We start from the raw sequence: 27,256 nt of genomic DNA on the forward strand, positions 1-27,256 counted from the left end.
TTCCACTTGTAAAATCATTTTATTGGTATAAATATACATATGAATAAAATACCTCAGCCTGTAATGTAAGTGAATATTTGTGAAATGTCTTAAAAAGAGTAGTGTTTTGATTTTTTTTACAGGTGTCAAAGTATTCTTAAAATCATACATTAAAAGCTAATATGCAGACAGAAATTATAGGCCTTCAAAAAACATGAATATTCATAAAACCTCATTCCGATCAACTATGTACATGAATCCGGGCACATGGTAAGATCAGCCGTGGGCCTCTTTCACCCTGTTCTTAACTGGGCTCCTGGATGGTCTCGCGAAGGTCACCGACCAAACTTACGTGGACGGTTCCACATCAGGAAGGAAGAAGTTCCCCAGGGGAGAACGTAAAAACCATAGCCAAGATCTAATATATATAATTTATACAAATTATTTATTAGTGTGCTCTGTTAATATACTTACAATGTGCAATTGCATACATCAAGAATAAATTGCTCTCTCGAGTCAAGTGCAGATCTGACACGGGTCCATGCAGCGGTACCCCACCGTCAGCCGATGGTGATACTCGTGTGAGGATGTGTCCAGGTACTTGGATTACCTCCCCAAACTCCTCTCGCGGGGCACACTGTCGCTGCCTCCGAGAAATTCCAGTAGGGCCCATGGAATAATTGCTGGCTTTCACTAAAGGCATATGGAGGAATGCTTCGGAATCAAATGCCGAGGGTCGGGAGAAGACGAAACAAATGTACCTTGATTACCAAAAAACCCAAATGGGTCTGTTTCTGTTTTCAAAAGGCAAGTAAAGAAAAGAAGGGAAAGGAAAAGAGCACCAAGAGAACTCAGGAGGAAGCGTTGCCCTTGACTGCTCTCTAACGGCTAACAAAGCACCCCCGCACCGAGACTTGTGCACCGGGGACCTTTACACAAAAATAAACTCTCTCTCCGCTTCTTCCCCAGAGTCGCTAGATTTGCCGCCTTGGTGGCCGTCTCTACTGGAGGACCACGGCTTCTGTTCTGGATACTCCTGGGCCTGCTGGCCCCAGCTTCTCCTTGAAACTGGAATGGAAAGGGGAAGATGTCATTACGGTTGGTAGGGTACAATCGACGGCCTGACCGATAGTGGGGGGAGATGCAGGGGCCCCGAGGGGCGGGAGGAACTTGCTCAGAAACGACTTACCAGCTACGTTTAGAGACTCGAGGCAGAAATGAGAAACAAACCAACAAAAACAGAAGCAAATCAAAATGAGAAAACACAAAAGCAGGCCGTGAGAGGGCAAAGCTCTCACGGCCGTGGTTGAGAATCTGGGGGTGCTACGGACAGGGGAACCGATGGGGGGCCCTCCGACCCCTCACGCACAGCCGCCCCTCGTGCGGCCAAGGCAACAGGACAGACAGAGCCTGGCAGAGGCGCCGCTGGACAGATGTCCCACCTGATGCCTTCTGCCACCATCTAGACCTGGCTTTCTCTGCTCTGGGGCCACGACACGAGGAAGGACCCAGCAAACCTCAGTTCCTCACGCTAGGAAGTGAACGGTTCAAAGCCTTGTGAGAACAAATGAATACTGCCTCGGGTGCTGTCAGTCCTCTTGGAACCAGCCTCCAGGTGACAGAACTGTCATCATGGGTGCTCACTCTGATCCCATATAAATATGAAGGACCCCCTCCCCCCCCCCGCTGCGACTTCGCACAGCCCTGATGGGAGGGGTGGATAATTACTGGGCTGGAGCCTTTGTTACATGTCCCGTCGGGCATGCGTGCTTCAGGACTGATACAGCTCACAACGCCCTGGCGGGGAGGTCTTGTAAAACGTGGAATTTGGATTTAAATGAGACCTCTCCCTGCAAAGTGCATGTTCTTGACAACTAGATCAGAGCTTCGCGGGTACTGTACCTCAGGGCGATTAAGGCTTATTACATATTACTCACCAAATCTTTTGTATAGATACCACTTAAGCCAAAAATACCAAGCCCCACACTTTGTGTGGCTTGAAAGCAGACAAAAGCTACCTCGTCACTCAGAAGTTCAAATGATCCCACTAGGAACACAGGCCTGGAAAGCCACAGGATCCCGCTGATGCTTCTAATGACCTTGACTTTGGCAATTATGCTAAAAACTCCTCTGGCCAGGAACTGGCTATTCAAATGCTTAATCCATTAAAGAGCGGTTCAGGAAGTAAAAGCTCCTGAAACCTGATAGTTAAAATGCAAACATAATAAAGTATTTCTCTTGCCAATCTGGTTGTGGGGCCAGATTCTGATCTCTAGACAATAAAAATTAAATGTAGTTAATTACATTAAATGGAAACCATCCACCCTTCTCAAGAGGATAAACTTCTCAAATCTCATCGTAAAAATAAGTAATTTTTTAAAAGCCTGATCTCTTTTTGCCTAACGCCTTGGAGCAAATTCTCAGATGGAAGGGAAAAGCAGAAAATATGACAACTGATTTTATTTTTTCGCTTGAGTCGTGTAAAAAAATAATAAACGTCCTTTGAAAGTTGTCAACCAATCAGGTTTGGGGGCAAAGGTAAATAATTTTCTAAAAATGGCTTGTTCTTTAACACAAAAGCCATTTGAGAGTAATCCACAAAGAACTCTAAGTTTTCGGCTTCTGCATGTGCTACAACCAGGAGGAAGGCCAGCAGATTTCTCATCATCTCCAAGCCACTTTGCAATAATCTGACCTCAAAGTAGAGCACTGCTAGTGAAATCTTGCTAGAAAAATGTATTCATTCCCTTTTAAAACCAGCATGAGCTGTTCCTGTGTATCAAGTGACTCAAAAACAAATTTCCGACGCTACAGGTTCAAAAGAAGAACCCAAAATGGTGATATACTGCTTATTTGACTTCAGAGCAACCACGTTGGCTCTACTTCTTAGATTCAAAAGCTTTCCATTCCGCCAGTATTTTAGCTTCCTCAAAATCCCAGGGCCTCATTCATGGTCTGTGAAATCAGAGGACTCTCTAAAAATGGACACATTCATGCCATCCAAAATGTTTATGTCGCAGGTAAAAAACAAAAGCACCCTGGATGGACCCAGGTCGCTGGAGCGCAGCTAACTGAAATTCGGAGAGATCTCACATAGCGGTCTTCCGGCAGAAAGCAGACCGTCCTTCAATCTGCATCGTTAACAAGTTAACAGACTGGTTTCTGGGTCGGTGACATACACCCAATACGAGTCACGAAGGCACAAATTTTAATGCGTCCAACATAGTCACCGAGAGGAATAATAATATGGCCTTTCTAGAGGCCCCACAAAGCAGTTCACTAAGGCACTGACGCTATTTAAAAATTCACTGATTAAACTCTTGTGGATGTGAGCGGGATCCCGAGACTAGTCCCAGGCTGGCATTTTCTTAGTGTTACAAGGAGGTGCGTGAGTGGATAGGAGACCGAGGCAGGTGAGATCAGGGACCTAAAATCACACCAGTGGCCAATGCACTCGCTCTCCCAGCCTCCCACCTTCTCATTAGTCCAGATCGCTGCTAGGAACAACTTTGTAGGGGGAATGTTCTTTGTTAAGTTAGTTTTCCAGTCCTTAGGCAGCATCTATTTGACTGCATATAATTAGGATGCTAATTACAATTATATTGAAGTAGGTTTGGTCAAGCTCCCACTAACGAATAGTCCCAATAAGATTACGTCTGCTTGAAACTTAAAACTCTAGAAGTTATTCTAAAATATAAGATTCAGGGGGCGCCTGTGTGGCTCAGTTGGTTCAGCATCCGACTCTTGATTTCTGCTCAGGTCACGATCTCACAGTTTGTGGATTTGAGCCCCATGTCAGGCTCTGTGCTGACTGCACAGAGCCTGCTTGGGATTCTCTCTCTTCCTCTCTCTCTGCCCCTCCCCTGCTGGCATGCTCTTTCTCTCTCAAAATAAACAAACAAACATTTACAAAACAAATAAGTGGAATATAAAATTCAGGCTTTTTACTAATTCAGATGAACCTTCTCCTGAGCAGCCTGACTTAATGCTTGACTTTATACAGGATAAAGAAAGTCAGGTTGCCTTACTACACGTCCTCCATGCAAGTATTCACACCGTTAACGTGCTGGGGCGTCTCTGTGTGTCTGTAGACGTGTTTGGTGCCATCCCACAAACCATTAAAATGATAAAAAAAAAAAAGTGCTTAAGTCAACAGGCTATTCAACATAAACACTGTGTGTATACTCACATCCCGTCTACGGTGGCAATGATTGGTGCAGGAAGGATTAAACATGAAATCTGTCATTCTGGAAGATGATTTGACTTTGCATATATACACGTATCATATACACACAGACACACGCGCTAATTTTAAAGCTTCCGAAATGTGCACATGAATTCGGAATTAGAGATGCATTTGAAAATTTGAGCTCTTCTCCATTTTAAGTCCCACCGACACCCATCTTTCCCACGAGGAAAACGTGAGGACCTTAAAAATAATATTCGGTAGCCAGCCCTGATGTTTTTATACTTTCTGGCAGGAGCCAAAACTGCTGACCAATGGTTAAATTTCTTTTGAAGAACTCATACCGGGGTAGCAGAATCCAGATCTGGTGGAAAAAAGTAGGACACAGCACTGGCTGACAGACCGTAAGCCACAGCCAGATATTTTCCTGGTTATAGGTTGGATTATGGAAGAAGCAAGTGACATATAAAAGACATCTCAGAGTAAGATGGCCCGAACAAACAGGGTACATCATAATATATACAAAGCCAAACCAACTATTTTCTTCAAGAAAACAGGACATACTCTAATGAAAACATCACAGCTTATAATTAAATGCAAGACGGGAAAGGACACGAGATTCAGAAGTTACAGATATTTCCAGTAAAAGAAAGCAAGCATTTTACCTGTCCGGTCAATACTAAAATAGCCACACAATTAAAACAACAACCAGGATAAAAATATGCAGCATGCTTTGAGAACAACAGCTTGTGTTTGTCACACGGATACGCGATTTAGGAAAATAAGAAAGCTGTTTTAGCTTACACGAAGCCGCTCCTGAAAGATTTAAAGGAAAGTACACAGCACGGGCTAACAGAATTGCTCTGCTAAATGCCGTTTGTTAACCGGGAACTATTCAGAAAGCAGACTGCTTTGGAATTCTCAAGGATGAAGACAGGCAGGTGGGGGAATCGGCACTAACAAAACAGTATTAAAATATGTGACATAAAATTACTTTAATTGAAGCTCCTGTAAAAACTACTTTTTTGGTTCCTGTTGCTATTTCCAGAAATCAGGGCAGAAAAGCAAACACAAGATGGTCCTGTTTAATTCCATCACACTGATACAGCCCATCGGAGGGAGAACTGTGAGTCCAAGAGGTCGTGGAAAAATCTGAGCCAGGCACAGAACTTCTTGCCTTCCTACGATCTGGCTTATTCCTGTGGCCAACCTTTTTGTCCTATCTCAAAGCCTTCCTGCAGGACTGGTGCGGTCCTGGGGCTGGTCTCCTTGTGTGTTACATGAAGTGCTTTTTCAGTGGCTTCTGGGAAGAAGGAACACTGTGCTCCATCAAGGTGCTTTGTTAGGTAACCAAGTGATAGAAGTCGACCGACACGATAGTTCAAATGTAAATTTCCCAAATCTAGAAACATCTATGTGACCTTCTCAAAAGGGGCAATACAGAGATAGGGCTTTTGATTTAATACGCTCTACAAATAACCCGGCCTCTCTTCAGAAAACAAATGTCTTAGGTGTTCGTTTATGTGACTTTTCTGTCACTTGAAGATAACAGGTTTTTCTGAAAATATCAGAGAAAATCTCTTAGGAGACTTATTGTAAGCACGTGTCTGTAAACGAGTCTACCACACAGGAAATCCGGGTGCGTGTGTTCCAGCCAAACATTATTTACAAAACCCACAGCGGGTCATCGCGTTCGTTTGTTTCTTACAGGGTCAAACATAGGATTCCTCGGTAGTGTCCGTGATATCACTGGTATTTATTGATTTTAAAATTTTAATTGAAGTCTGGTTGCCATATAACATTACGTTTGTTTCAGGGAGTCCTTTAAAAAAGTGAAGGGCCAAGTCAGTTGTTTTTTCTCGGGCAGGCGCTACCCGGCCCAACCAGAATGTTCATCTGTGATCTATAGACTTCACTCTGTGCTGTGGGGCGTGTCCTTAACTCCACCAGCTCCACCCCATTAGCTAGTGGAGGGGGGGGTGCAGATCGCCAGGCAGGTCGGAGTGCACAACTCATCCAGTGGTACCGGCCAAGAAAGCTGGCCCCAAATGTTGCCCAAGGGAGACAGCAGATGCCTTCTGGCTGCTGTTTTGGTTTATAAACCTCTGTCCGGGAAAGTCCTCAAAGACAACAGTTCCCACCGGAGGCGCCGTAATGCAGCCGGTTGTGAAGCCCTAAGGTGGGTCTCGTAGGAGGTGTGTTATCCGTAACAAGGTGCGGAAGTTTCAGAATGCTTTATCCTTTTGCAAGAAAGAGAAGTTATTCCTATAATCGGGTCACTTCCATTAACTTGCCGTGTGGGGCGCTTTCTCAGAAGGCCGTGACGGGCACGGAGTTGCAGCTAGAATTCTGGGCCATGTACTTCATCCTTGGGAGCCTAAATACACTCATGTGTCAACCCCTGACAGAGGATTACCGGAAGAAAAGTGCCCTGTTTCAAGGGAAAAAGGACTTTAAAGCCATCTCACATATCAGAATATTCTACCTCTTTTTTTTTTCCTTTTATGATACTAAGACTTCCTTTCAAAGATTTTCAAGTCAGATTTATAAAGAAAGTTATTAACCAGCAAGATCAGAAGTGAGGAGTCACAGGAAAGACATTTCCTCTCTGAATCAGCGAGGCTTGCTCTAACATTTCCCACTGGAGTTCAAAGCCAATTTGAAATTAACAGTTTGAAATTGACAAAGCCTTTTTTGTCTCCTGGGACTGTCTTCACCTGAACGGAACACGACAGAACTCACCACCGTGTCTCACGGAAGGCAGATGGCAAAAAGCAACGGCCGTAAAATAGAATCAACTGTCCTTAGAGGTTGACACCCTTAACTGGTACTTTTCCTTTCTCACTGAAGGGTCATAAAAAGTCCAATGAAAGGTCGCGGGCATTTCACTGATCCTTTCCTAAAACAGCGTCAGGTAAGGTGTTAGGCCAATACCTTCTAAAGGCAGAAACTGTACTCTAAGAATTTCTTCCCCAATCCCAATTACAGTCGAACAGAAGAGTATAGCGAGACCAAGAGAACGGGAGGCATGACCCACGTGTAAACCCACATGATCACGAAAACTGGAGAGGACAAATCACCCCACTCCAGAGTAACTCGATCCTCCTTGGTCGAATTTGAAAGTTTAGATTTTGAAGTCGATACTTTTTGCCCCAAAGGGAAGGACCATCCTGTTGCCATTTAGAAAACCAACATGGGTTGTAGGAATAATCCCCGAGCCAGTCCCGGGATAGAAGTTACTCAATTAAAGTTTGTTTTTGTTAGTGCCAATTCATAAGCTTTGGGTCAGTGAAGGGATGATAAGCGAAGGCTCTAACCATTTGTTGGCTGTGACTTCCTGTGCCCAACTGCCTTCACCTCCTCTTCTGCAATCGTGGAGTACAGTTTTGAAGATCTTTTCCCTCCACTGGAAGGCTTGCCAGTGTCATGATCTGAATGTCTTTTGTAATAATCTCCTCTTTGCACTACTGAGGAAAAGGGATTCATTTTACCCTTTACATTAGCAAATACATCGATGTGTTGACATTAATATTAAAGACTGTTAAGAATTAAATATCCGAGAACCCGCCCCACTTAGGCTTTCGGGAACCTACAGCATCGGTCCCGCACACACCATCATCTACAGAATTCAACAGCCAACATTATGGAAATGTGGTGCAAAATGAGGTGAGCTCCGAGTCTGCCCCCAAAAAGGTGCTAACAAAAGGCCCCCGCGGTATCACTTTGATTCCAGGATGGATTAACGAAAATCACATTCACTATGGAATAATCCAGAAGAATCAGAGCCATTTACCTGTTTCAGAAATGAGTTGGGCACGCTAGTCCAAAGGGAGGCACAGAACAAGGAAATGAAGTAACCAGCATGAATAACGTACAAGAAAATAGGAAGGAGCACATCAGGAACGTTTTCTAAAGAAAAAGACAGGGCTCACAAGTGGCTGTCATCCCCGGGCCGGCGCTGCCGATGAGCTAATAAACTGAAGTCAGAGTCTTAGCACCTTGGACATTTACAGGCTGTTCTCAGACGGCATGTATATTTCAACTCCATTTCAATACCAAGTGACACCACCAGGATGATCTCTGTGCTTAACTTATTGTGGATCCCAGGGGCAAGCTCTACAGTCCCCACTTAGAAAGATGGGGGCACGAATCATCCATGGTGTTTGCTCTCAAGGGGGAACGAGGAAAGGAGTCACACATCTACCCCAGAGCTCGGAAATGTCTGAGGAGCAACTTAGTTTCTCAGGAAAGAACACAGGACTTTTCCAAAGCAGCTAAGGGTATGCCAGTGGCTTCCACTCTTCACCTTCCGTGGCACCCCTTCGTACTCAGGGGGCTGGTGGGTTACTCGAGCCCTTGTTTGTAATCATATAGGCATCTAGAAAACATCGCTTTTCATAAACGTTAAGCAATCTTCAAAACCTCCTTGTAAGTAAAGACACAAAGCAGTTGCAGAAAGAAGGGGAAATGAAGGCAGAGTGGGGGAGGGGCTGGCTCAAGTCGGTCTGACTCGGAGGTTCTTTTTTCTACACCAAGATTCGCGAAGGCTGTGGCTCTAACGCAGACCCTCTATTTACTCATTCCATGTAAAGTAACTGTAGGCGCTATCTTTCATGGCTTTGGCTACTCAGTTTGACATGAGTGGTTTATCAGCTTTGGTCAAATCCCTACCTCCTTTTATTTATAGCTAATAGGTGAGGGAAGCTTGGACCCACCAAATGAATCTGCAGGATGGAGAGGAGAAAGCAGGCAGTGTTATTTTTTTGTTGCCAATCATTTATTTTTATTATTCTCCTAAGTCACAAAGATAGTAGTCAGAAATACTCTCCATTAACTTCAACACAAGACTGCCATTAATAAAACAGGCCAGTGGAGGAAGATGTCATAGCCAGAAAGGTCAAGGAATTCTAAAAGCATCAAACATCTAAAATAAAACAAAGGCAGCCTCAAACCATAATGAGAGCCATCTGGTCATGGGTAATGACTCGTAGGGCTCCGGAATTTCTTCATCAGCGGGGCTTAGAGATGGCAATTATACTTTATGGAGGGTAGAACCCAAAAGTCAACAGTGTATTTAACAGAGCGTGGGAGGTGGGTGACAGAAATGCAGGGGTGCTGAGGCCACCCTCCACTCATAACTCTTGATCTGATTCTGGGAGATGGGCACCCACGTCCCAGGATTATCTTGCTCTGCTCCCAGCAGATTAAGAGGAGCAAAGCTGGCCCAATGACGCCCTGAAAGCGTCCAGGCAGGTGCCTGGGGAATAAGGCATGACTGACTTCATGACTAAGCGAGTGTAATGAGCTACGAGTCTCCCCCCCCAACCCCCCCAGCCTGCGGGGGCTGCTTATGAAGCACAGTGATAGTAATTCACAACCGGGGGAAGAGTTCTGGGAAATAATGAGACCTAGAAGCCTGTAAGCGGCACCCAATGAGTCACAAAATATTTAAGGCACTCCGCACCTGCTGGGAGCCAGTTCAGGAGCGCCTAGTGATTACAAAGAAGGTAAACCTTGGGTTGGGATGTCTGCTACGCTTTCATTCTGTGTATATGGTCCTCTGTGAAGATCCAATGTCATCGATAAGGTTGAATCAAGCTTCTGAACTAGGAAACTACTCTGGTCCCAAAAGTTTAGTCCAAGGAATGCTGATGTAAACTCTAGGATACTCGTCAAGACCAGGGTTAATTCCCTTCTCTTGAAAGGACTCTCCTTGGAGAAAGCTAACAGAGAGAAAACATTTCTTACCTTCCTGGGAAAGTGTCCTGGGACTGGGCTGGGGGCTAATCTGCCCATCTCTCTCCTTGTCCGAAGGAACTTTTTTCAGGACAGGTGGGAGAAGAGCAATTTTCGACGAGCCAGGGCTGGATGGGGAGTCCGGGATGTCCTCTAGGGAGACACAAACGCATGAGTCAAGCAGTTGCACAAGCTGGATTCCTAAAACATAAGCCAGGTTAATCTTGAAATACGAACGGCCAATCACTTTTAAAAAGTATCCTAGAAGTTTTCTGGCCAAGACGGAGTGTCATGTCTCTGCAAGTAACAGCTATATACAGTAGGGAGAAAAATAACTGAAATTTATAAAAGGTTACAATCTCTAAAACTCACAGACAGATGGGAACTTATGTCGCTGACACGGAATTTCAGTGAGCTGATATCTGAAAAGGACGCTGCCAGTAAGTCAATGTTCCTTTGCCTCAGACGCAGAGGCTGTCTGATTTTCTTAAAATACGTGATATTTATAACCCACTGCCTTTGCCTGTTGTCCAGTACAGTGGTCACGTCACACGTACACACGTGGACACGTAGGAACACGGGCACACATACCTATATACACATACTGAGACCACTAAGAATAACTTGGAATCAATGGGGTTTTATTTTTTTTATTTAAAAAAAATTTTTTTTTCTTAATGTTTTTATTTACTTTTGAGACAGAGAAAGACAGAGCATGAGCAGGGAAGGGGCAGAGAGAGGGAGACACAGAACCGGAAGCAGGCTCCAGGCTCTGAACCATCAGCAGAGCCCGATGCGGGACTGAACTCACAGACCGCGAGATCATGACCTGAGCCGAAGTCAGACGCTCAACCGACTGAGCCACCCAGGCGCCCCTCAATGGGCTTTTAGAACCAGAAGGACTTTGGTGACCACTGTACAAATGAAGAGATTAAATGATCCACTGAGGGAAAATGACAAAACTTCTAGCGTTAGAACTCTAGTCTCTTAATTCTAAAGGCTACTTCACTCTCTCTGAAAGGATTTACTGAACTGCGCCCTTTTCTCCGCCCTATTGCCTGCAAGGTTATTTGACCTTGGTGTGTGTAGGTGTGCGTGCACGCGCGTGTGCGTGTGCGTACAGAGGGTTCTCTTCAGCCTTCGCCTTCCAATTCAACTCCCCTCCCTGCGTCACTATGCACATAGGCTGTCACCTAACACCGCGGAAGACCTCTCCCTGCTTGGGGCGGTCTCTCAGAGCCGAGGAAGGGAAAGGAGGTGGCGTATATTTGAAAATGCCTGAATTCTCAAGCGCTACGAAAACAAACGAGTGTGTTAACATAATTCTCGACAGACTAAGTGCTGAGAAATGAACGGACATATTTAACAAATAGAAAACAGAAGCTCCTTGCAACAGAGTATTGGGAATCCGGCTGGTTTTGCATTTGGAATTGGCCGCTGGGGAGCTAAAGTACAAACGAGATCAGGTTCGTTTTAGAACTGTTTCCTTACCGCAGACGAGGGATACACTTTGCTAATGTTTTATTTTTATTTTATGCCTTCCCTCTCCCCACTCTATCATGAAGGTATTTTGTGTTGCACCAAGAAATTTTTTGTTCCCTATCATAACTTTGGTCTGCAAAGAGGTTTGAGCAGAATTAGGCAGTCCTAAGTGATCTGCTTCAAGGGTCGGCTGCTGGGGAGTGACCGCAGGGTGTCTCTCTGTGGCTGCTCTTTGGAGACTGTGCACCAGGTTTCTTGAGGGACCAATGGGCTGTGAAGACCGGAGGGCATTAACCAGCTGGCCGCTTGGTGAATGAGAGGCATGTTTGAGGGAAAATGGGAAAGACCCACAAGCGGAATGAGTTTGGACGCCTGCGACCTTATCTTTTCTCATTCTACCCAATCCTCTGCGTGTTGGCGAAGGACTACGATGAGGCGTGCGTCTTACTTTCTGGTGTGCACGCCCGTGGGAGTGGTCACCCCTACAGCTGGGGGTCCTAGGGTCCGGCTGCCGCTCACCAGCCATGTGGCATGCCAAACTTGAGTGTCCCTGGGCCTCACACTCCACATCTGTGGAATGGAGCTGTGGTGAGGACATTAGGAGTTTATCCACATAAAGCACTTAGCACACGGCCTGGCACAGAGTTAAGATTAGCAGAGATGGGGTGCCTGGGCGGCTCGGCCGGTGAAGCGGCTGACTCTTGATTTCAGCTCAGGTCATGATCTCACGGTTCGCGAGTTCGAGCCCTCCATCGGGCTCTGCGCTGACAGTGCGGAGCCTGCTTGGGATTCTCTCTCTCTCAAAATAAAAAAATAAACATTTTTTACAAAAGCATTAGCCGTGATGATGATGGGCATAATCTGACTATATATCTCTACCTTATTTGCCTATCATTATGGGGGAAAAAAGTGAAGATGCGATACGGGGTTCAATGTATTATCCACTCTATTTTTGCAAATGTTTAAAAATTTTTTTAAATAGACTGTTGGAGAAAAACAAAGAAAAAAAAACCGTACAGGGAAGAACTAATGCAGGAGAGAATAAGGCAGAGGCCCATCCATTTCTAAGATTTTTAAGCTTCTTCTATCCTTAGGTTTTCTAAACCGGGAGCCAGCAAGCTTTCTCTGTAAAGGCCAAACCTAAGTGTTTCAGGGTCTGCAGGCCAACGGCCTCTGTCACAACTACTCAACTGTGCCATCTTAGCGCAAAAGCTAATACAAACGGCACGGCTGTGTGCCGGTGACATTGTATTCACAAAAACAGGCCCCTGGTTTGCCAAGCCCTGTTCTAAACCCTCAATATTTCACAGAATCTGGGGCGAAAGGAGAGGAACTTGCGCTTCCTTATTTGTGTAGACCCCGGAGACGGATCTCAGAAAGCTCAATCAAGCGACTGGGTCAACACAAGACTATTTCCTCCCGTGGCCCTCCCACCTGCCACCCGTATGCAGGGACACTCTCAGAAACTCTTCAGCCTTTGCCCCTTTCGAAGCCCCTCCCACGGACCCCCTGCGCCCGCGTTCGCCAGTAGCCCCGGGAACCACCTGTGAGTCCCGATCCAGCACCCTCCGGAGGCCAGCCGGGCACGGGGCCACTCGCTGCCCAGTAAGACCCTTACCAGGCCGCGAGGTGGCTCTTGGTTTCTGCGGGATGGTGGGGCGTGTCGCCAGGCTGGGTTTGGGGGCCTGCGGCAGGGGCTTCGGGCTGGCGGGCGTGTTGGACGAGCTCCGGGGCCTGGAACCCGAGTCCACTTTGGGCTCCGCTTTGGTGTTCTTTTCTGGTGTTCCCAGACCGAAGCGGTTTTCCGGAACACCGGGGTGCGGCTTAGGCACTAAAATAAAAACAGGTACAGAGAGCACGCTTTACGAGCAAAATCAGAGGCGGAAGAAACTGATCACTGGGAGCGAGGAGGGGTCCTGCTCTCGACTGCCACGCCCACTTCTGCTCATGTCTCCTCGCAGGTATTTCAGAACAGAACATGTTGTTCTACATGCTCTTCGAGTCCACTCACGCTGGCGGAAGACGACAATGCTTTGCGGGAAAGCAGCGTACTTGGTGGTACCCTTCCCATCACTCCTGACCACCCCCCAGATGCAAGCCTAAGTTCAAGCGTGTCCACGTCCCTACTAACGTCCAGAGGGGACGCGGTGCTCAGTGCGCTAGATCTTTCTCAGGTCTGGCACGAGGAAGGTACAGGTATGACCGCCTGTAGGTGCCTCGGTTCTGGACAAGCATCAGCAGGTAGGGGTCTGGCTGCAAGCCCTCAGTGACGAGGGCTGCACGACATCCATCACCTCGCATTTAGCGAGAACCGTGACGATGTCACCTCATCTCGCACCCCTGCCCTGTTGCTGCCTGAAGCGTCTAGACCACAGGCGGAAACAAGCTGGTTAAATAACGAGCTACATTCCAGCTCTCACGGCATAAAGATTCTGGGGCTCAACCCAGGAATCTCAAACAGCAAAGTGAGGTTTCTGACACGCAATTTGTAAGTTACTCTCCGTTTCCACCAGAGGTGCCGTATGATTTTGCTACACCTGCCAAGGATTTTGGTGCAGAAAGGAAAGGACACTCCCTCGTGTCAAACAAATGGGCCACCTTCCACCTACTGTGTATGGCTTCTTTCTAATGTCAGCCCTGTCCCCGCCTCCCCCGCCCCTCCAATGCCCACAGCTGGGGAGTTCCTCTCAAAGAAATCTCCTCCCTTTGGGAAACTGGAAAATGTGCGCTGTCCAGGTGCGTGGCTGCAGGGAAGGGGACATGCCCCGGGCTGACCTGCGGCAGGTGAGGAAATGTCTTTTGGTACCAGCTGAGAACCGTGACGCAGAAACCTATTCTCACGCCCCGTTTTTATTTTTCTCCTGCGAATGACGTGAGGCTCCTGGAACCGGAAGCTGAGCGCCTTTCCCGACGGGGTGACGGCAATTGCCGGACTCACCTGCCCCACCTGCATCCAACCGCTCTGTGCTGCCCAGGCCGGAAGAATCCTGAGATGCTGCATCATTCCCAAGCTTCTAGAAAAGTCAAGCACACGGCCCCCCAAAAGTGCATTTTTGTTTAAAATGTAAGAAAAAGAACAAAGCAGATAATAAACAACAACAAATAGCGGCCCCTTTACCACTGTCACACCGGCCGTGTCCGGCCTGTCGCCCTGAGGGCCTCCTCCTGGGACACGGTTCTGAGGAGTAAGTTGTTTTTCTGGGTTTGCAGTCAGGCCTCCGGGGTCCCAGTGTGGCCAGTTCCCACGGGTGACAGGTGCGTGGGTTCCGGGGAAGCCAGTGGGCTTGCTGATGTCTCCTGTTTCCTGTGGGTTTTTTGTGGATCACCTACGTGTTCTCTGCAGCCCGATGCTCCCAGCAATGGGGCACGGACACTCTGTAAGGTGACAGGACCCTCTCCAAGCTGGGTTCCAACAATCAAGTGTTAAAAGCAGCGGAAACCTTTTCACTCTGACGTACAAAACAGGTGAAAAGGGGCCCAACACGGGCAGGGTCTTCCTTGTCACGGAGCCAGAACCACAGGGACACAGACCGACGGTTCAGGAGGCAGCGGAGGGACAGGCCGGAATTAATTTAAAAAACCCAAGAACTTCAGGCAAAGGGGTTTGTGACGGCAAAGGTGGGGAAGGTTGTCTCAGCTGGAGCTGTGACTTGTGAGGCTGGGAATCAGCCTCGTGTGGTGCAGAAAGTCCCCCTGAGACCGAGGCATTTAGACACAAAAAGTCCCATGTAAAGAAAAGTCTAGTGTTTGCTACCAAGAATCCTACTGACAACGATAATCTGCATCTCCTGTCTAAAAACACAAATAAGGTGGGCGGGTGGGGGGGGGAGGGCGGAGTAGGGGGCTGAGGATTCCCAGGGTGGCCTGACCTTGGCCTGCCCCTTCCTGCTCCACTCACATGCCCGACAAGCCTGGAGAGCAGGTGTCTGCCAGAAGTTCCTTGCTTTCCGGTATTTTTGATGACATGGGAGGGATTATTTGACACACGGGTGAGACCTGACTCACTGACCGCTTGGCTGCAGCCATACACTCGCCAGGAGCGTGGCTCCCAGGGAGGCAACTGGTGCCGAGGACTTTCTCAGCAAGACCACGGATGTTCCCCTAGGGGAGCTGGTCTCGGAGAAGCAGCGTGCACACAAGTCCCATGGCTAGAACGAGCACACGGTTTGGCAACTCTACGGAAAAGTGATCCTGAGCACAGGAAGCCCCGTGCCAGGGCTGCAGGAGAGCCCTGGACGCGTCTGCAAGGTGAAGACTAGCCGAGAAGTCCCCCGCCTGGACCAGCAAGGGCGCCCGAGCCTTTGAACGGAGCGGTCAGGAGGCGGGGCTTAACCAGTCCCAAAAGCCTAGTGCCTCTCCTCGCATCTTATAGCCTCTGGAAGGCACGTCTGTCTGGGCTCAAAAATAAGAAGGTGGGCTATTTAAAGTGGCCAGGACGGAGGACACATTGAAGGAGACACCACCTCTCAGGCCATGAGTGCCCAGCGCCCCGCGTACCTGCAGTTAAAATATATTTCTAGGGGGTGCGCTGGGGTGGCTCAGTCGGTTAAGCGTCCCATTTCGGCTCGGGTCATGATCTCGTGGTTCGTGAGTTCGAACCCGTGTCAGGCTCTGTGCTGACAGCTCGGAGCCTGGAGCCTGCTTTGGATTCTGTGTCTCCCTCTCTCTGCCCCTCCCCTGCTCATGCTCTTTCTGTCTCTCTTCTCTCTCTCTCTCAAAAGTAAACATTAAAAAGATGAAAAAGATAAAATATAATCCTAGGGGTGGCTCTTACTGTTTCCTTCCCGGCTTTCCCAGGTAGTCAACACATGTCAAAAATTACTGCATGGAACAAGGAGGAAATACAGAGCAGACAGCTGACCAGGTGGCCCCAGGAGAAAGCGCGTGGCCTCTAAGCAGACACTACTTGGTACTCTGCTTTGCTAATGAATGAGAAGTGCGCTGTCCTCATTTTCATGTTCTTTTTCTTTAAATACGTGCATTAAATGTGAACAGTGTCAAGAAAATTATTCAAGAGAAGAGTGAGGACACCGTACTTTTTTTTTTTTTTTTTATCAACCATCTATTGACCACTGGCGTTTATGCTACTGACTTCCTCAAGCATACAGTCATGGAATTTTAGGGGAGAATCTTCTTACACTAATTTTTGAAACACTTTTTTATTATTATTCTGATAGAACACCCCTGACTGGTTTGAACTGTAAGTATAGCCATACCTCATCTTATTGCACTTTGCAGATTCTGTTCCGGTTTTTTACAGATTTAAGGTTTGCGGTATCACCGCGCGGTACAAGTCTATCGGCACCGCTGTTCCAACAGCACTTGCTCACTTCGTGTCCCTGTGCCGCAATTTTTTTTTTTTTACGATATGTCAAACTCTTCCGTTATTGTTATATTTGCCATGGCGACGTGTGCTCAGTGATACCGCTCTTGTAACTGTCTGTGTTGCCATGAGCTGCGTCCACGTAAGGCAGTGAACTGATAAATGTACGTGTTCTGACTGTTCCACCAACTGGCTGTCCTCCCGTCTCTCCCCCGTTCCTCAGGTCTCCTTAGTCCCCGAGACACAACGATATTGAAATCAGGCCAGTCGATAGTCCTACGACGGCCTCTAAGTGTTCAAGGGGAGGAAGAGCGGGGCATCTCACTTTAAATCGAAAGCTAGACGTGATTAAGCTCAGCGAGAAAGGCATGTTGAGAGCCAGGGCAGGCCGAAAGCTAGGCCTCTTGTGCCAAACAGCTGCCAAGTTGTGAATGCAAAGAAGTGAAAAATGTAACCCCAGGGGTGCCTGGGAGCTCAGGGAGTTAAGCGTCTGACTCTTGGTTTCGGCTCAGGTCATGATCTCAATGGTTCGTGGGTTCGAGCCCTGCATTGGGTTCGGCGCTAACAGCAGAGAGTCTGCTTGGGATTTTCTCTCTGCCCCTTCCCCTGCTTTCTCAAAAAAAAATAAGTAAACTTGAAAAAAAAAAAAGGTTAATTCCAGTGAACACACGGATGATAAGTGAAACGGCCTTATTGCTGATAAGGAGAGGGTTTGAGTGGTCAGCATAGAAGATCAAACCAGCCCCAACATTCCCTTCAGCCAAAGCCTCATCCAGGGCAAGCCCCTGACTCTCTTCAGTTCTATGAAGGCCAAGAGGGATGAGGCAGCTGCAGAAGCAAAGTCTGAAGCCAGTCGCGGTCGGATCATGAGGTCGAAGGAGCCGTCTCCACAACAGAGAAGTGCAGAATGAAGCAGCACGTGCCGATGTGGGAGCTGCAGCGAGTTCTCCAGAAGATGCAGCTAAGAGAGTTAGTGAAGGCGGTTACACCAGAAAACAGATGATCGGTGTAGACCAACAGCCTTCTTCTGGAAGATGCTGCCACGTGGGACTTCTGTGGCCGGAGAGGAGACATCCATGTCCGGCTTCAACGCTTCAAAGGACAGGCTGACTCTTGTCAGGGGCCAGTGCGGCTGCTGACTTGAAGTTGACGCCAATGTTACCATTCCAAAAATCCTAAGGCCGTAAGATTGAGGCTGGCCCTACTCTGCCTGTGCTCTAGAAATGAACAACAGAGCCGGGATGATGGTGCATCTGTTTACGACGTGGTTTCCTGAACACTTTAGGTCCCCTGTTGAGACCTTCTGCTCAGGAAAAAAAGATTGCTTTCCAAACGGCACTGCTCATTGACGATGAGCCTGGTCACCCAAGAGCCCCGGTGGAGACGCTGTTTTCATGCCTGCCGACACAACACCCATTCTCTGTAGCCCACGGATCAAGGCGTGATTTCAACTTTCACGCCTGATTCACGGGAAGAGGTCGAAACATCAACGCGAACGGGACTCTGGAAGCAGTGGATTCCAACCCTCAGGGACGACTCTGAGGGCCCATCATGACCCCGGCGGGGGAGGTCAGTGCGGGTGTGGTGGAAAGAGCTAGAGAGCTGCGGAGTTAGAGGTGGCGCCCGAAGACGGGACTGAACGGCTGCCGTCTCGTGATCAAACAGACACAGATGTTGCTCCTGATGGAGGAGCAAAGGAAGTGGTTTGCTGAGCTGGAATCTACTCCCAGTGAACGTGCGGTCAGGACTGTTCAAGTGACAACAAAGGGTTTAGAATAGGACATCGACTTGGTCGCTAAAGCAGCGGCCGGGTTCGAGAGGGCTGACTTCAATTTGAAAGCAGTTGTACCGTGGGTAAGACGCTATCAAACAGCATCGCCTGCTACAGACAGATCATTTGTGAAAGGGAGAGTCCATCGATGTGGCAAACCTGACTGTTGTCCTATTTTAAGAAATCGCCACCCTGATCCGCCAGCAGCCCTCAGCATGGAGGCAAGACCCCACACCAGCAAGCTCGGATGACGGTCGGCATGTTTTATCAATAGACTGTTTTAAAATGAAGACGTGTCCGTTGTGATTTTAGACATAACTCTAGTACACGCCACATAGCCTACAGTATCGCGTAAACATAACCTTCTATGTACTGGGAAACCCAAAACCTCACTTGACTCGCTTTACTGCGATATTCGCTTCATCGTGTAGGTCCGGAACCGACCCCTCGATATCTCTGGGGTCCACTGTATGAAGGATTTCTATTATTGGTGGTGTTTAAAAAGACACTAGATGGCGCTACGAGGTCATTACTATAAGCCTCCAACAACTAAGACTTCTAAAACCATAGGAATTTTGTCGCTCTGAGTCAATTTGTGCATCAAATCCAAAGCACATGGAAAAAACCCTCTAGCATCTCCCCATCTTTCTACCAAAAAGCAGCTGTTCATCAATGAAAAACAGTGATAAAATAAACAGCTCGTTAGTGAAAACAGCATGTTCATCGTTGTAAGGAAATTCTATGAAACAGATTGCAATTTAAACACTTCCTTGGGCGTCTGACTTGCCAAAGATGCGGTCACAGAATTCTGACTAGTGCCTGCCTTGCTGAATTAGCAGAATGCAGTTACATGGTCCCCTCTGCAGCCCTCTCCACCTTCTGTAAGGGGCAGTGAGCGAGGTGGGAGAGATCCATCACTAGGAAACCGCGGGATAACCACAGTGCCGGTGGAGGGCTATGGTGAACAGGTGTAAGATCCCGTGTGATGCAGGATTTAATGAAAACAAAAAATCAGTTAAGTAATATAAAACAGCCTCCGCACTCTGGTATATAATACAGTTGGAAGAACTTGCTAAAACTCAATGGTTCGTTGGGGTGAACTGTTTCATTCTGACACTTCAAGGAAAACAGATGTGCGATTTTCCTTCCTTGGGGAAACCCAGTCACATCAAAGAAAGAGCTCGGGATAAGGCACAAAACCCAGAACCCGGGTTCACGGGGGCATGTGCGTCTCCGTGACCACAATAAACCTGCAATCTTTCCAGGAGCTGCAGGAGAAAAGAGAGAGAAGAGGGGAAGAAAAAAACCCACAATGTGTATTTTAAAAGACGTTCGAAGAGTAAATGATGCTCTGAGCCAGAGTTTGGGGGGGTCCTGGCCATTTTAAAACGATCAAGTTTTTCTCCAGAGCAAACGACAACATATCTCAATGGTCAAGTACGCAATCAAAACGAACAGAATACCTTGCCTTTCTTTTCTCCTGGCTTGCAAATCTGGAGTACAGCGGGGAATTTTAGGCTTGGAAAAGGGAACGAATTAGGAAAAAAACGGAAAAGCAGATCTACCTTTATCTAATGAGAATCTGGTTTCAGTATTTAAAACTTTTTTTTTTTTTTTGTATTTATTTTTGAGAGAAAGAAACACAGTGTGAGTTGGGGAAGGGCAGAGAGAGAGGGAGACACAGAATCCAAAGCAGGCTCCGGGCTCCGAGCCGTCAGCACAGAGCCCGACGTGGGTCTCGAACTCGGGACCGGTGAGATCATGACCTAGGCTGAAGTCGAACACTTAACTGACAGCCACCCAAGTGCCCTAGATGCTTTTTTTATTTTTAAGTAGTCTCTACACATGACATGGGGCTTGAACTCACAACCCTGAGATCAGGAGTTGCACGTTTGGCCGACTGAGCCAGTCAGGCACCACCCCCGGTTTCAGTCTTTTTATCTGCTTCTGTCAGTTCTACTCTGGTCACCCTGGGGTCTCTGCCTGGACTCAACAGACTCCGTCTTCTCCCCAGATTTGAGCATTTTCCCGGAACAGGGGTCCATGCTTCTGACTTGCACAGGAAGCACCTCGGCAGGGGGAGGAAAGGCCGCAGACTCTCGGCCAAGGACTTCCCTCCAAGCACTGTGGCCTCAGGAGAGACGGCCCCTGTCCCCGAGGGGAGCACGGCCATGCCTCGGCGCCCTGTGCTCTTTTGGAAAAAGCCTTTTGTTCTGGGATCTGTATGCAACCGGACAGGCTGGTTCTGCACCCCCCTCGCCCATAAATGCCGAGTGGGGCACCACCCCGGAGACGCCCCCGCGGAAGGAACGCGTCCTCACCTTCTGCGCCCAGGCGGCTCTCCTCTCCTGTTTGGCCTTCATCTCCGCCAGCAGACCGCTGCCCATCACCTGCACCCCGTACCTCCGCCCGGCCTGTGGGCTGCCCTTGCTGTCACTCCGGTCCGCCTTCCCCACGTCTTCCCCTGGACTTTCCTCGACGGGGTCGGGTGTTTTCATCTCCTCCAGCCGCTCAGAACTGCCATTGTGCTCCGCTGGCTTCGCGTCCTTCTTGGGCGTGTCCGAGGCCGGACTCCGGATGGCCCCTTTGGGCGACGAGGGCTCGTCCGTCATCAGGACCGTCGGGGGCCGCTCCGTTTTGGACCGGGATTTGATTAAATTGAGAAAGCCGCTTTTCCGAGAATCTCGCTTTTTCTTTTCGTCTCCTCCTTCACCAAGCTCATGGGACTCGGAGCCTCTTGCCGATCGCCTGCGATTCAAAAGAACAAATCCTGTGGGTTCTGCTGTAATTACAGTTCTAGCAAGAATCCGTCAAGACACAAATATGGAGCTTGCGGCCTAAAGGGCGACCATCACGAAGCATTTCAAAATTTTCATTTGAGTCACTGCACTTGGTAAACAGAAGTGTGGAATGTTGTCATCTTGGGTCACAGGGGAGGGGACTGAGGTTCCACCAAAGAAGAAGGTGTAGATGGTGGGACTATTAGCAGAATGAGGTGTTCCAGCACGAGCAGGGGAAGGGCAGAGAGAGAGGGAGACACAATCTGAAGCAGGTTCCAGGCTCTGAGCTGTCAGCACAGAGCCCGACGCGGGGCTTGAACTCATGAACCGTGAGATCATGACCTGAGCCAAAGTCGGATGCTCAATGGGCTGAGCTACCCAGGCGCCCCTAGGTGTTTCTGTATTTAAATGCTCTGCTCACTTGCCTATTTATTCTACTTGTAAGAACTTTCAGAAGCTGGCTCCTCAAAGACTGAGGTGGGCAACAGCCTTATTTAATTTGGTGCCAGAAAGGGCAAGATTCGCCCCAGAAGCACCTGAAATCCTTGCACAATCACTAGATAACACCTGAGATCCCACCCTCAGTGCTCCACCCAAAGATGCGGGTCCTTGCTTAAATGGAATACCACCGAAAGAGGTAACAGAGACCGTGAGCTTTGGGAGAGAGTTGTAACCAAGAGAACATTCAGCACCGGGGGACTGGATGGGAAAAGAGTGAGTGAGATGGGCCAAGGGGGAGGTCTCACTGCCGCCTTTCGCTTACAGCTGGCAGACCCAATCCCCGTTAGCTCCTCTGAGTCCCCAGTGATCACAGCCAAAGGTTTAAAGAAAAGAAAAAGAAAAAAAAAAAAGGCAAAAGCCCCAGAGGGGAGGAAAGGCAAAACCAACAAACTTTGGAAGCCAAGAGAGTTGTGAGTGACAAGGGACGTAAGAGACTTGGGGCAGCCGACCTCTGGAGCAATGAGAGGGGTGACAAGAGGTGGAGGGGTTTGCGCGGGGCTCCAAGCACCTCTGGGAACAGAAGGAAGGGGAGGCCCCGGAGAGGGAGAGACACAGAAGCCCACTCGCCAAACCCTCAGACCCCGCCCCCACCAGAGACCAGAAGGGCCCCTTGGCGCCCAAGTTTCCCTGCCGGGGAGGGTGAGGGACAGACAGCAGGACGGCCGAAGAACGCGTGCTGTCGTGAGAACACGATGCTCAGGTAGAGGGTGGCGTACCGTGGCACCCAAGACCTGCATCTCTGGCACATGGATCACTTCAGGCTGATTAAGAAATAGCAGATGCTGGGGTGCCTGGGTGGCGCAGTCGGTTAAGCGTCCGACTTCAGCCAGGTCACGATCTCGCGGTCCGTGGGTTCGAGCCCCGTGTCAGGCTCCGGGCTGATGGCTCGGAGCCTGGAGCCTGTTTCCGATTCTGTGTCTCCCTCTCTCTCTGCCCCTCGCCCGTTCATGCTCTGTCTCTCTCTGTCCCAAAAATAAATAAAAGTTGAAAAAAAAAAAAGAAATAGCAGATGCTGCAGAGGCTCTGAAAACTGAGTAGAAGTTGCCCTTTCAGAAGAAGCATTTATACTTATGGGAGAAATCTCCTTTGTCAGGGTGTCTCCTCTTGGGAGCAGGCAGAGGGGGAGAGCCGCATCTCTAGAAACTTCCCAGTGGAGAAGGCATAGACTTCAGTGTATACAACAATCTCACCCTGTTCACAGGCCTCTTCCTGGTGAGCTCCAAAACCCGTTCCCCAGCCCCCATCCCAACGTTTTTCTTTGGTCTTTAACTGAAAATGGTATTTAACATGGCGGCTTGGGCCATTCTGGAGAGCTACTCAGTTTTTCTGGGTCTCTCCCATGTGGATAGGAGGTATACACGTTTTTGAAATTCTTTCCTTTTTTTTGGGGTGGGGGAGAGGGACACACAGAGAGAGAGAGAGAATCCCAAGCGAGGCAGGGAGTCTGACACAGGGCTCAATCTCGATCGCATGACCCTGGGATCATGACCTGAGCTGAAATCAAGAGTCAAATGCTCAAATGACTGAACCACACAGGCGCCCCATGTTCTTGAACTTCCATTTTGTTTTTCTTCTGTTTATCTGTCTTGTATTACAGGTCTCAGCCTAGCTAGGCCTATCTCAGCCAAGAACCTAGAAGGGTATAGAGAAAATTATTTTTCCTCCCATACAATCCCAGGAAAGCCTGCATATTGGGACTGTGATACTCTCAGCTCCTTTCTCTCATTCTGGATCCTAGAATGGGGTGGCCAGGTTCATAGCCTCCAGGCAGAAGATCAAATTTCCTAACAAGCCCAAGAGAAAAGACCTGAAGATTCTGATAGTCAGGGAGACTCCCGTCCAGCAAAATGGCCCAAGACGAGTACTCTACACTGAAGTCCCCCAGGAGACAGGCTCTACTTGTTGCCAGATGAACTGGAGAGACCCTGGACCCTTGACCCAGCCTATCCCAAAGATGTCACCGAATGCTCCTGCTCTCCTCATGAGAAAGAATTCAAGGGCAGACACAACACAGTGGATGAGTGACACAAGCAGGAACGTTTATTGGAGCCAAAGTACACTCTCGAGGGGCGCCTGGCTGGCTGTCGGTGGAGTGTGCAACTCTCGATCTCGGGGTTGTGAGTTCGAGCCCCACATTGGGTGTAGAGATTACTTAAAAATAAAATCTTTAAAAAAACAAAACAAAGCAAGTACGCTCTCAAAATGTGAGAGTAGGTGAGCTCAAGTGAGAGACGTGTGCACTGGGGTTTGGGACTCTATCTTTTAACTGCAGTTGATAACAAGAGAGTAGAATATTCACTAATTGCAAGGGGAAGCAGGGTTTTGTGCCTTTTCTTCCTTATTTGGTAAGCGCTTCCTGTCCTGCCGGCTGCCATCTTGGGCCCCTCCTGTGTGAGGGGGGCTTCTCAGGGACAGCCGCCCTCCAGGCGTCCTCTTAGACCCTAACTGCCTCTAACACACTCACCAACCTCCAAGCTCACTAGTGCCCTATCTCATTTCAAATGAAAGAGAAAAAAATTGCTGTGCTCACCAAACAAGCATAACAGAAAAATGTGATAGCAGAGGTATAAAACTCAAGACTGGAAGATACAGCTGAGGAAATTTTTCAGACAGTGAGGAAAAGGGGGGGGGGGGCAGGGAATAGAAAGAATGAGAAAATGAGAGAGAAGAGGGAACACAAAAAAACTAGTGGATTAATAGAAGAAACGCATAATTTGAATCATGGATGTTTTAGGAAAAAGGATACAGAGAAAAAAGGAAGAAATCATGAAAAAAAAAAAAGAAGTCAAGAAAAATTCCAGAACCAAAGGACATGAATTTCCAGATTAAAATGGTTCATCGGTGCCTAGCAAATGCGTTAAAACAAAACGAAAAAACCCTACCCAGAGCCAAACATCATAAATTTCTGGGAACAAAGAAAAAATCCCAAATGCCTCCACAAAAGAGTAAAAAGAAAAATAAGTCACACAGAATCAGGGCTCATGATGACACTGGATCTGGAGGAGGCAGGCTGCCTCGAGACGGGCCACCTTGGCATGAAGATTATTTTGAGTTAAAAAGCCAGTAAAACCCAACAGATTCAGGAAAAGCGCTTTGGGTTCCCCCTCAACTGCCTAGAAGAAGTTAGATAGGGGACCTGCTCCCGGAAAAGAGCTGTCATCACAGACAACAACACTAGTATGAATGAGGGGTGGTTGATGGGGAGGGAAGGCCACTGAGTGGCCCAGCAGACATTTGTTTACCAAACATTTACTCTTCCTGAGAACTGCGTCCCCTCCCTTTGAAGTCCCAGACCCCTGCTCCTTCTTAGTTCACAATGACATACGTGCCTCACGTTGCCTGACTGTCTTCAGAATTTCGTGTCTGTGCGGATTCCCTGTACGTACTGGACTCTCTCCTGTCAATCTTCCTCATGTCAATTTGATTCTTAGTCCATCTAGAAGGAGCCTGAAGGGGACAGGGTTTTCTTGCTCCCCAGAAAGGCAGATTCTTGGAGCAACACTAGAAACCAGGAGGTAATGGGACCAGGGTGTCAAGATTCTAAGGTAAAATGGATTCCAATCTAGAATTCTATACAGAGTCACAGTGTTAACCAACATGGAGGACTTTGAGGAGTCTCAGCAACTCCCCTCCCAAGCCCCCCTTCTCAGGAGGAACGCGGAGGCGGTCAGGCACCAAAATGAGGGAGCGAAAGAAAGAAGGAGGAGACACAGGGCAGGGAGGGCAGCAGGAAGACAGCAGGGGAATGGCCCCTCGTGCCACACGGAGTCGGTCAGGCAGCGAGGAAGGACTGGAGAGGAGATTTATACCTTTCTTGGAGATGCGCGGGATAGGGCAGTGACAGCAATAGGGAAAACCAAGCAAATGCAAAGGGGATAATTATTCGCCGCAGGGAAAATAAAAGCCGTAAAGGAGAGGAAACACGACGATGGTGTAACTCAGCCATGAATATTGACATGGTCACGATGAAGCGAACACACTGATCTAACCAACAATTATGATAAACCACATAAGATGGGAGACAAAAAGAGCGTGTGTGGTGGGCAGAAGGGTCACAGTGTGTCAGAGAGAAATTATCCTGTATAGTGAGAAGTTAACAGTCATACTTACTATCTAAAACTGAAAAACAGGAAACAGCAAAAAATGTTATTGAAGAATATGGAAGCAAAAATAAAAAAGAAACAGCTAAAGGCATAGGAATTAATTGCCTCTGGGGAATAAGGAGTGGGGAAAGAAACAATGGAGTTGTGTGTGTGTGTGTGTGTGTGTGTGTGTGTGTGTGTGTGTGTGTGTCTTTTGGTAAAAAGCCTTGTACAACATCTGGCATTTTAAACTATGAGCATTTATAACTCTGATTTCCAAACTTTGTTCATACAGCTTACAGATTTACCTATGCCTAGCCCTTTACGTATCAAATTGACAGACATAAAACGAAATGAAACGAAAAACATAAATAAAAACTTCTAGTAGATTCCATCACTATTTGGTGAAAACTGATGTCTAATTCTGTTTGCGTACTGGAACATACTCCCAGAGCAGAATCTTTGTAGAGAGTGGATTGTGCACCTTATAAAATTTGCCCCAACTTTCATTCAAAGCCTGTTACAGAAGGCATCCTACGAACACAGGGAATCACACGGAAGCAGGTGTAACACAAATGGTTCAGATCAAACGTGCATAAACCTCTCCACTGAGGACATATCAACTTCTGAACTTTAGCAGGAGGGTCTGCGGTTTGCAGAGATACAGGCCAAGACGGTCCAAATTCATTCAACCAGCTGTGACTGTAGGCAGACTACAGACCACAGACTGTCAGACGCTGATGTTATCACGAACAGTAAGACCTAGGTGTTGCTTCTGAAGAGAGCAGCATTCTAGGGGGAAAAAAGACTGGAAAGCACATCACGAAAAGGGACTTTCCAGTTGGCTCTGTTTATGTTGGTCTCACTTGAATCTTTTACATTGAAAATACATCTGTCCATTCCTCACACTGTAAAAAAATTTAAAGCCGAAGAAACTCTCAAAGGGTGACGTGTGCTCTAACAGAAAAAAAAAAAAAAAGGCGGGGGAACCTGGGTGGCTCAGTCGGTTGAGCGTCAGGTCACGATCTCACGGTTCGTGGGTTCAGGCCCCATGTCGGGCTCTGTGCTGACAGCTCAGAGCGTGGAGCCTGAATCGGATTCTGTGTCTCCCTCTCTCTCTGCCCCTCCCCCACTCATGCTCTGTCTCTCTCTCTGTCAAAAATAAATAAACAATAAAAGAAAAATTCTAGAAAAAAAAAGCGTTGGGTCAGCAGGAGAGAAAGAACAATTAATCTAGGGGGTGGGAGAGGAGCCATCGTGAGACAGCTTCAAAGACTGAGTGACATTTGAGCTGGTTCTTGAAGAATGGGGGCACGGCACCCTTCCTAGCATGCCAGGCTTCAAGGCCAGTGTCCAAGAAGACAGATAATTGGGCCCTGAAGCTTAGAACGTGCAGTTAAATTATACTGTTATGGA

At 48.0% G+C, this 27,256-nt stretch overlaps 1 protein-coding gene across 15 annotated transcripts in view; it reads right to left on the reverse strand.

Moving 5' to 3' along the window:
- CARMIL1 (capping protein regulator and myosin 1 linker 1) overlaps positions 1–27,256 on the reverse strand; it is a 310,815-nt gene continuing 283,559 nt past the window's right edge. For 6 of the 15 annotated variants that reach the window (XM_045057041.1, XM_045057039.1, XM_019830107.3 and 3 more), the window contains 6 exons: positions 20,799–21,225; positions 14,322–14,397; positions 13,002–13,214; positions 9,914–10,054; positions 7,959–8,074; positions 1–1,047 (listed from right to left, as the gene is read on the reverse strand). In XM_045057041.1, the coding sequence (XP_044912976.1) occupies positions 868–1,047; positions 7,959–8,074; positions 9,914–10,054; positions 13,002–13,214; positions 14,322–14,397; positions 20,799–21,225 (1,153 nt within the window). In that variant the 3' untranslated portion in view covers positions 1–867. Of the gene's footprint in view, positions 1,048–7,482; positions 7,633–7,958; positions 8,075–9,913; positions 10,055–13,001; positions 13,215–14,321; positions 14,398–20,798; positions 21,226–27,256 lie in introns of those variants that run through there. The other 9 variants (XM_045057042.1, XM_019830116.3, XM_011282087.4 and 6 more) reach the window with 7 other exon arrangements.

Source organism: Felis catus, chromosome B2, assembly GCF_018350175.1.
Source record: "Felis catus isolate Fca126 chromosome B2, F.catus_Fca126_mat1.0, whole genome shotgun sequence".
NCBI lineage: Eukaryota > Metazoa > Chordata > Mammalia > Carnivora > Felidae > Felis > Felis catus.